Source organism: Aquarana catesbeiana, linkage group LG12, assembly GCF_042186555.1.
Source record: "Aquarana catesbeiana isolate 2022-GZ linkage group LG12, ASM4218655v1, whole genome shotgun sequence".
In the NCBI taxonomy this organism is placed as follows: Eukaryota; Metazoa; Chordata; class Amphibia; order Anura; family Ranidae; genus Aquarana; species Aquarana catesbeiana.
In genome coordinates, this window is record NC_133335.1 from 226,500,267 (window position 1) to 226,510,509 (window position 10,243).

The 10,243-nt window shown below is 43.8% G+C and overlaps 1 protein-coding gene across 1 annotated transcript; it reads right to left on the minus strand.

Annotated features, from left to right (window-relative positions):
• Positions 1–4,399: 4,399 nt before the first annotated feature.
• Positions 4,400–9,491, minus strand: LOC141113620 (E3 ubiquitin-protein ligase TRIM39-like). The gene is made up of 2 exons (XM_073606834.1): positions 9,156–9,491; positions 4,400–9,050 (listed from the first exon to the last, which is right to left on the minus strand). Exon 2 carries the CDS (start codon positions 9,042–9,044, stop codon positions 7,494–7,496), a length of 1,551 nt encoding a protein of 516 aa, XP_073462935.1. The 5' UTR covers positions 9,045–9,050; positions 9,156–9,491; the 3' UTR covers positions 4,400–7,493.
• Between the last annotated feature and the right edge of the window lie 752 nt (positions 9,492–10,243).

Below are 10,243 nucleotides of genomic sequence, written 5' to 3' on the forward strand. Positions count from 1 at the left end.
ATCTATACTGGCGTCCCCAGCAGTTTAGGGTTCCCAAAAACGCAGTGTTAGCGGCATCAGCCCAGATACCTGCTAGCACCTTCATTTTGCCCCTCCGCCTGGCCCGGCCCAGCCCACCCAAGTGCAGTATAGATCGATCACTGTCGCTTACAAAACACTAAACGCATAACTGCAGCGTTCGCAGAGTCAGGCCTGATCCCTGCGATCGCTAACAGTTTTTTTGGTAGCGTTTTGGTGAACTGGCAAGCACCAGCGGCCTAGTACACCCCGGTCGTAGTCAAACCAGCACTGCAGTAACACTTGGTGACGTGGCGAGTCCCATAAGTGCAGTTCAAGCTGGTGAGGTGGCAAGCACAAGTAGTGTCCTGCTGCCACCAAGAAGAAGACAAACACAGGCCCGTCGTGCCCATAATGCCCTTCCTGCTGCATTTGCCAATCCTAATTGGGAACCCACCACTTCTGCAGCACCCGTATTTCCCCCATTCACATCCCCAACCAAATGCAGTCGGCTGCATGAGAGGCATTTTCTTTATGTCCTCCCGAGTACCCCTACCCAACGAACCCCCTCAAAAAAGATGTTGTGTCTGCAGCAAGCGCGGATATAGGCGTGACACCCGCTATTATTGTCCCTCCTGTCCTGACAATCCTGGTTTTTGCATTGGTGAATGTTTTGAACGCTACCATACACTAGTTGAGTATTAGCATAGGGTACAGCATTGCACAGACTAGGCACACTTTCACAGGGTCTCCCAAGATGCCATCGCATTTTGAGAGACCCGAACCTGGAACTGGTTACAGTTATAAAAGTTAGTTACAAAACAAAGTGTAAAAAAAATAAAATAAAAACACAAACAAAAATATAAAATAAAAAAAAATAGTTGTCGTTTCATTGATCTCTCTCTCTCTCTATTCTCTCTCTATTGTTCTGCTCTTTTTTACTGTATTATATTCTGCAATGTTTTATTGTTATTATGTTTTATCATGTTTGCTTTTCAGGTATGCAATTTTTTATACTTTACCGTTTACTGTGCTTTATTGTTAACCATTTTTTGGTCTTCAGGTACGCCATTCACGACTTTGAGTGGTTATACCAGAATGATGCCTGCAGGTTTAGGTATCATCTTGGTATCATTCTTTTCAGCCAGCGGTCAGCTTTCATGTAAAAGCAATCCTAGCGGCTATTTAACGCCTCTAGACTGCTTTTACAAGCCGTGGGAGGGAATGCCCCCCCCCCCCCCCCCCCCCACCGTCTTCCGTGTTTTTCTCTGGCTCTCCTGTCCCAACAGGGAACCTGAGAATGCAGCCGGTGATTCAGCCAGCTGACCATAGAGCTGATCAGAGACCAGAGTGGCTCCAAACATCTCTATGGCCTAAGAAACCGGAAGCTACGAGCATTTTATGACTTAGATTTTGCCGGATGTAAACAGCGCCATTGGGAAATTGGGAAAGCATTTTATCACACCGATCTTGGTGTGGTCAGATGCTTTGAGGGCAGAGGAGAAATCTAGGGTCTAATAGACCCCAATTTTTTCAAAAAAGAGTACCTGTCACTACCTATTGCTATCATAGGGGATATTTACATTCCCTGAGATAACAATAAAAATGATTAAAAAAAAAAATGAAAGGAACCAGTTTAAAAATAAGATAAAAAAGCAAAAAAATAATAAAGAAAAAAAAAAGCACCCCTGTCCCCCCTGCTCTCGCGCTAAGGCGAACGCAAGCGAACGCAAGCGTCGGTCTGGCGTCAAATGTAAACAGCAATTGCACCATGCATGTGAGGTATCACCGCGAAGGTCAGATCGAGGGCAGTAATTTTAGCAGTAGACCTCCTCTGTAAATCTAAAGTGGTAACCTGTAAAGGCTTTTAAAGGCTTTTAAAAATGTATTTAGTTTGTCGCCACTGCACGTTTGTGCGCAATTTTAAAGCATGTCATGTTTGATATCCATGTACTCGGCCTAAGATCATCTTTTTTATTTCATCAAAAATTTGGGCAATATAGTGTGTTTTAGTGCATTAAAATTTAAAAAAGTGTGTTTTTTCCCCAAAAAATGCTTTTGAAAAATCGCTGCGCAAATACTGTGTGAAAAACAAAATGAAACACCCACCATTTTAATCTGTAGGGCATTTGCTTTAAAAAAATATATAATTTGTGGGGGTTCAAATAATTTTTTCATGTAATCAAAAAGTGCCAGAAAGGGCTTTGTCTTCAAGTGGTTAGAAGAGTGGGTGATGTGTGACATAAACTTCTAAATGTTGTGCATAAAATGCCAGGACAGTTCAAACCCCCCCAAATGACCCCATTTTGGAAAGTAGACACCCCAAGCTATTTGCTGAGAGGCATGTCGAGTCCATGGAATATTTTATATTGTGACACAAGTTGCGGGAAAGAGACAATTTTTTTTTTTTTTGCACAAAGTTGTCACTAAATGATATATTGCTCAAACATGCCATGGGAATATGTGGAATTACACCGCAAAATACATTCTGTTGCTTCTCCTGAGTACGGGGATACCACATGTGTGAGACTTTTTGGGAGCCTAGCTGCGCACGGGACCCAGAAAACCAAGCACCGCCTTCAGGCTTTCTAAGGGCGTAAATTTTTGATTTCCCCAAAAAGTCTATCCCCTATGTTGTAGAAGCTATAACTTTTGCGCAAACCAATCAATATACACTTATTGGGATTTTTTTTAACAAAAAATGTAGAAAAATACATATTGGCCTAAACTGATGAATAAATTTGTTTTTTTTTAAATATGCATTATAGCAGAAAGTAAAAATTTCTTTATTTTTTTCCCAAAATTGTCGCTCTTTTTTTTTGCCCAAAAAATAAAAACCGCAGAGGTCATTAAACACCACCAAAAGAAAGCTTTATTTGTGGGAAAAAAAGGAGATCAATTTTATTCGGTTGCAGCATCGCATGACCGCGCAATTGTCAGTTAAAGCGACGCAGTGCTGTATCGCAAAAAATGGCCTGGTCATTAAAGGGGTTGTAAAGGTTCATGTTTTTTCACCTCCATGCATCCTATGCATGGAGGTGAAAAAACACCTGTCAGTGACCGGCCCCCCAGCCCCCCCCCCGTTCTACTTACCTGAGCCCTCGAACTTGACCCACGGGGACACGCTGTCTCTCTGCCCGGGGTTCTTGGCTGTTGATTGGATAGATTGATAGCAGCGCAGCCATTGGCTCCCGCTGCTGTCAATCAAATCCAATGATGTGAGTGCCGGGGGGCGGGGCCAAGTCCTGCATTCGGCCTCTGTGGACACTGAATGCTGGACTCGGGAGCGTGCCAGGAAGGTAACCCCCCGGGACAGCGTTTCTCCGAAGGGGTTATCTGATGTGGGGAGGAGCCGCCGAGGGACCCCAGAAGAGCAGGTTTGAGGTCACTCTGTGCAAAACAAGCTGCACAGTGGAGGTAAGTATGATATGTTTGTTATTTTTTTTTTTTTTTTAAACAAACCCTTACAGTCACTTTAAGGGGGTAAATCCTTTCCGGGGCTGAAGTGGTTAAAACGGCCGTAGATGGATCGAATCTCAGCCAGTTCAGCAAGGATCATCTGAGATTCAATCCATCTATGGGCAGGCTGGTTGTACTGAAGTTGATTCCTCGACTGTAGTACAACCAGCCTGCTGGGTTTTTTGCATGCGATCTGCTGCTGACTGTAGCCGCCATCAGTGACCATTGTGTTCTGCCGGGCTCCCCGCTGGCAGAACACAATAGCACATGTGGGAGGGATTCCTCCAGCAACACTGGCTTTGTTGATGGGGGAATTTAGCAATTTTCTTTCCTTGCACTATGGTGCAAGGAAAGAAAATTGTATAATCTATGGCCTGTATTGTTAGAATACAATTTCATGCTCTTTCCTGAGCAGAACATTGAAGGGTCACCATTATAAGGAATAATGCACAAATAAAACAGTCAGCAGATACTGATCACTTCAATGTATATTGGCCAATAACACACAGTCATTACCATCTGGTTTATATAATACATTCGGATTTTAGCTTCCTACCGACACAATTGTATTTCTTGTACTTGAATCTGAAGCTGGGAGTCCATATTATTTAGCATACAGCCAGTTAAGTAGCCGGGAAGGTGAACTGATTGCAGCTCTTATCTTCCTATATCCTGCTGACTTCTTAGGCCATGCCGGCACATTCTCCCTATACATTCCCCCTATACATTCCCCTATACATTCCCACTATACATTCCCTCTATACATTCCCCCTATACATTCCTCCTATACATTCCCCCTATACATTCCCTCTATACATTCCCCCTATACATTCCCACTATACATCCCCCCTATACGTTCCCCCTATACATTCCCCTATACATCTGACCTCACTGTGTATACATGACAGGTACTCATTGCTCACAAAAGATGAAAAATCAATAATCACAGAAAAATAGCAAATTTTATTTTTACAATGACAATTTACCCATCAACTTTGTAATAACATGACAAAAGTACCTTAGTATAAATGTAATTCTTTGTTAATATTAAAGTAAACCCTCACCATATTAAGATGTATAACCAACATTTTCTAAGTAATAATAATGTTTAGTGTCACAACCTCTATCAACCAATCAAATGTCCTCTTACCAGGTCAGAACCTGTCCGTACAATAAGAGGTGAATGATGATTGGTTGCTGGGGGTTACAGCACTTTACATACTACTCAGTCATAAACTGAAAACATAAGAATTCTAGAAGTTTCGTGGAATGGAGAGGACACCATGACGATTGAATGAAGTTGTTCTGAGTTTCTTATTAAAATTAAAAGTCAGCAGCTACAAATACTGCAGCTGCTGACTTTTAATAATCGTACACTTACCTGTCCCTGGGTCCAGCGATGCGGGGGGATCGAAGCCCCGCTTGTCTCCCCCTCTGCTCGGCGGCGCCGGCATTGTAACTGTGGGCGCCCGCCACTGCGCATGCGCAAGCGGCTCCGTGCGCCGTGATTGGCCGGGACCTGTGACGTGTCCCGGATGATTGACAAGAGGGAGGAGGCAGAGCTGATCTCCCTTCCGAGGGAAGTGACGTCAAGAGCCCAGGCGCTGAAGGAGGCAGACTACGAGGGACCCCCTAGCAACAGGCATTTAGGAGGTGAGTAAAAAAAAAAAAAAATTTCTCCAAATGTTTTTTTTTTTATGCACATAAATTACTTTTTTGGGGGGGGTGGAACTCCACTTTAAGCAGGAGTTTTATACTGATTAATTTTCTTTCATTCAAAAGAAAATCGATTTCCCGTCCACACATTCGATGTGGATGGGGGGAATCCCTCCCATGGAATGATTGTCAGTTCTCTCAATGGAGCAAAGAGAGAGTTCCCCGCTGCCAGAACACAATCAGCTTTAGCCATTGATTGTGTAGAAATTATCCAACAGGCTGGTTGTACAGAAGTCAATGGAGGGAATCGACTTTATATAACCAGCTTGCCCATAGATAGGCTGAACCGGCTGGATTTTGATCCATCTATGGCTGGCTTCAGGGGTGTATTTATTAAAAAAAAATAAAAAAAATGCATATCTGTTCATCCATCGAGACTGCATGTAAATTCAATCTGTGTAAACGGGGCAAAATTGAATGTTCTTAGTCTATATTCTCTGCAGCTCAAATGTGTGAATGTGGAGAATACAGCATCATGGCCACTAAACTACACGGACTATCATAGGGAATAAATATGCTCCTCATCGCCATCTAATGGTCATAATGTGTACTTTCTGCATTCACACATTTGCATTGCCAAGAATATAGCTTGAGGACACACAGTGTAACTTCAGGAACCGCTATGAAATTTTTTTTTCTAATAAATACACACCCTAAAGTCACTTTTTAAAAGAAAACTGGAGAGGTTTTAGGACAATTTTTTAAACTATTTAATATTTTATATCTATAATATATTCCTATGTGATTTTTCATATTTATATTGACTTGAAGCAGATCTTCAGCTTCCTTATTTCCTTCCATATGGGTCCTTTCCCCCTGCCCATTGTCACAAAGCGGAACTCCACCCTAGTTTTCTTTCCCCCCACCAGGTCCCTCTCCCCCCACATATAACAAAAAATATTGGCAAGTCGGACTAACCCGCTCCATGCTCCTGCACTGTCCATAATGGCCTCCTTGGTCCAGAAATAAAATAAAATGGTTCCTCCCCCTCGGGTGCCACAATAGGGGGGGGGGGAAATCACTCGGAAGTTGGGTCCCCCTCCTCCTTCCCCTGCCACCGGGCCATTCAGAAAGCACAGCGCGCTTCGCGCACGTGCAGTAGGGAACCGGCTGTGAACCCGAAAGGGCTTCACTGCCAGTTTCCCTTACCACAAATGGTGGCGGCGGCCCCGGAGAGCCGATAGAAACATTGGCTGGGGTGCCGACATCGCAGGATTCCAGGCCAAGTAAGTGTCTTAATATTAAAAGTCAGCAGCTACAGTATGTGTAGCTGCTGACTTTTAATTTTTTGCTGGGGGTGGGGGGTGGAACTCAGCTTAAGGCCCCTTTCACACTTATACGACTTGTCCCACGATTTTGTACTGCAAAATCGTATGGCAAGTCAATCTCCATGATTTGCAATGACTACCATTCATATTGACACGACTTTAGGTCGTGCCGACTTCAAAGTAGTCCCTGCAACTACTTTGGTCCAGCTTCCCTGTGAGTTGATGTCCATAGACCTCAATGTTAAACCTTCAGTTAGCATGCAAATCGTACCTGAATAATATAGACACGATTTCAGTACGACTTTGTAAGCACAAGCTGAGAATGGTTAATGCCAAAGTGGTGGCAAAGTCATATAAAGTAGTACTGCTCCCAAATCGCGGCCACAAAATCGCGGTGAAGTCGCACATGTGTGAAAGGGGCCTTAAGCTGCTAGAATTCTCCCTGGAGCTCTGGCCAAAAGATGACATTTCATTCACAGGTGGAGTCCGGTGGGCTGAGGCACCTTCTGATTTTATATAATCTCTCAGGTGCTCCAGTGCTGTGATATTTCCACTATTTCCATTATAGTCAAGAGTGAACAGAAAAATGGGAGCCCCTTGTAAAGATTTCACCACTGAATTTCCCGAGAAAGAGAAGAAAACATCATAAGTCAGCCATAGACGTTTAAATCCTGGCCGGTTCAGTAGGGACCAGCCAAGATTCAAACCATCTATGGGTAAGCTGATTGCACCCAAGTTGATAAATTGATCAACTTGAGTACAACCAGCATGTCAGATTTTTCTGCATATGGTTACTACCGGTATAGCCAGTAGCAGTAACCATTCTATTCTGCCAGCTGGGAATGCTCCCTGCGCCCCCTGCTGGCAGAATATATTAGCATATTAGCATTCCTAACTGTGTTGACGGGGGAAATCGAGCGATTTTCTTTCATATTATCTATGGCCAGCCTTAGGATTTAGTGCTCAAGCATCTGACAAACACTGAACTATCAGATTTGGATGAACTAATACAACTGTCATTGCACAGAATGAAGCATACAGCAAAGTATATTCCTAGCTAGTAATTGTCATTGATCCATCCCAGATATAGATCACAAGATGGAGGGGCTCGGTGAAGGTGGTGGTGAAAGTGTGGAGATGTCTAATGGGGTCACTCAGCTCATAAAAGGAGATCCGCCCGGCCTCATAATCCAGACATATCCTGAATTTATGGCTGGTAGGCTTGTGAGGAAATGGTATGCGTTTGCTTTCATGTACAGAATTACAGTCATCATCATTTGCCCTTCGTATACACCAGGAATCCTTAATATTCCCAATATATGATTTCCTGTCCATGCTGGGATAACACAATCCAACTCTCCATACAGTGGAATTACTCGTGTCCACCTCCCAGGAATGTCGCCCACAAGAAAAACTTCTCTTGCTTAAAACCTGACAGTCCTTAAATCTTTTGGGAGTTCCTGGACGATTTAATGTTACTGCTGACCGAGATACAGTTTTTAAATCTCCTGAAATATGTATATTATTAGCAGCGGTTTCCTCGTCAAGTAAAACACCTTCTGGTTGCTGTACACAGACGCAAATATCTTTTATTAAATCAGATAATTTGTGTAATCTGTCTGTAATGATATCATCATGGAAATCACCTTCACATGGAATCATTGCGTCCATATTATCCTCCTGCTGGGTATGACAGATGTCCTCTCTGTCCGAGTTCTGATCCTTCAGGACGGTCATTGGGTCGGTGGTTTTACACAATTCCTCAATGTGACTTATCTTCCTGGACAACTTGTCTTTCTTTATCTCCAGCTGTTGGATTAGATTGGACAAAGATTGTGAGATCTTCTCCGCTTGCATGGAAATCTCACTCAGGACTTTATGCTCAAGTTCTTCCAGCTCTCTCCTGACATCTCTGAACAGGGCAGTGATTCTCTCTGTTACACCAGTTGCTTTTACTTTTACGTCTGTCTTGCGTTCCTCCAGACTCTGGACTTGTTTCTCAGCCCATGCTTTATTTGAGGTCATCATCTCCAGATCTTTCCTCAGCTTCTCCTTCTTCTTCTCAGAGGCCTCATCCAGTGACTCCACCTGGTGTCCTTTGTGTTCTCCAACAGCAATACAGTAAACACAGATACAAACCCCTTCCTTGGTGCAGTAATACTCCACAATCTTTTTATGGATGGAGCATTTTCTGTTCCCTGGGGAGTTGGTGGGATCAGATAAGACGTGTTCTGGTGATTTGATGTGGACGCTCAAATGTTTGCCACACAGAGAACTTTCACAGAGCAGGCAGGATTTTATAGCTGGTACAGGAGAATCCACACAGTAAGTACAATAGATTCCCGTATCTTTCTGATCAGACTGAGAAATAAAAAGCATCTCCGCTATGTTCCGTAGAGCTCTAGCGTTACACATTACAGGTCGCTTCTGGAACTCTTCTCTGCACTCCGGACAGGTATAAAGTCCAGACTCCTCCTGAGAATCCAGCACTTGGTTAATACAGTTTCGGCAGAAGTTGTGTCCACATCTCAGTGTTACCGGATCCGTATAAATGTTCAGACAGATGGAGCAGCTCAGCTCGTCTCTCAGATTCGCAGATGCCATTGCAGCCTGCAGGAGGAGAAATGGAAGTGAAAGTTTGTTCAATTTCTGTTAAACAAGACGGATGGAATAATATACAGGAAGAGTCACCAAAATGCCACTTGACCAGCTCACCTTTCAAAGAACCTGTCCACACACACACTCCGAGATCTAAATTGCTCCAAGATTTCCAGCACACTTTGCAGATGTCTGATCTTTGATACTTTTTAGCAGCTCTTGGTGGATTGAACACACTCCAAGGTTGTGAACACGTCTGCAAAGTCTCCAAATGATCATTTCCTTTATGTCAGTTCAAATAATGATCTCACCGCTTTTAGGATTATTCGTCTTCTTCAGAAATGTCTTTTTGCTCAGAGACTCCAGAGAGCTGAATCGTCAACTTCAGTTGCTGCCAATAATGATCCAACTTTAGTTGGACTTCCTAGTCATGTGACCGCTGCCCCACCCACAGAGAGAGTAGAGAGCAGTGTCTATGAGAGTGACATACAACTATATTATAATCTGAGCTTTTTTTCCCCTAGAGAATAGGTGCAGGTAATCACATCCCCATTGCCAACGCTCCTCCCGGGGGAGAGAAGTAAGGTGCCAAATGTGGTCAGGTCTTGGAGCTAGGGTTACCACCTCATCCCTTTAAACCCAAACATATATTAATTACTCAGGTTCTGTGGATGATTAAGGTGGTATAGAGTTGCCCCCTCATCCCTTTAAACCCGAACACCTTTGAATCACCTTTGGTTCTGAGGCTAATCAAATGCAGATAAGGCAATAAGTGATTTGAATTACCACCTTAATCAGACACAGAACCTGAGTAATTAATATATGTTTGGGTTTAAAGGGATGAGGCGGCAACCATAAGGTGGTACCGTATTTATCGGCGTATAACACGCACTTTTTTCCCCTTAAAATCAGGGGAAAATCGTGGGTGCGTGTTATACGCCGATCCCCACTGTCTGTGTGCCAAAAAACAGCGAGCGCCGCAAAAAAAACCGAGTGCCGACGGAAAAAAACAAGCGCCGCTGAAAAAGACCGAGCCGAGTGCTCGGCTCCACTCACAGTCACGCCGCCCCGCCTCCCTGCTGAGGATGAGAAGCGAGCGCTTCCGAAAAAGACCGAGCCGAGTATACTGTGTACTCGGCTCGGCTCGGCTCGCAGTCCCGCCCAACTCCTTTGATGGACATAACACTCCGTCCAATGGCAGGACT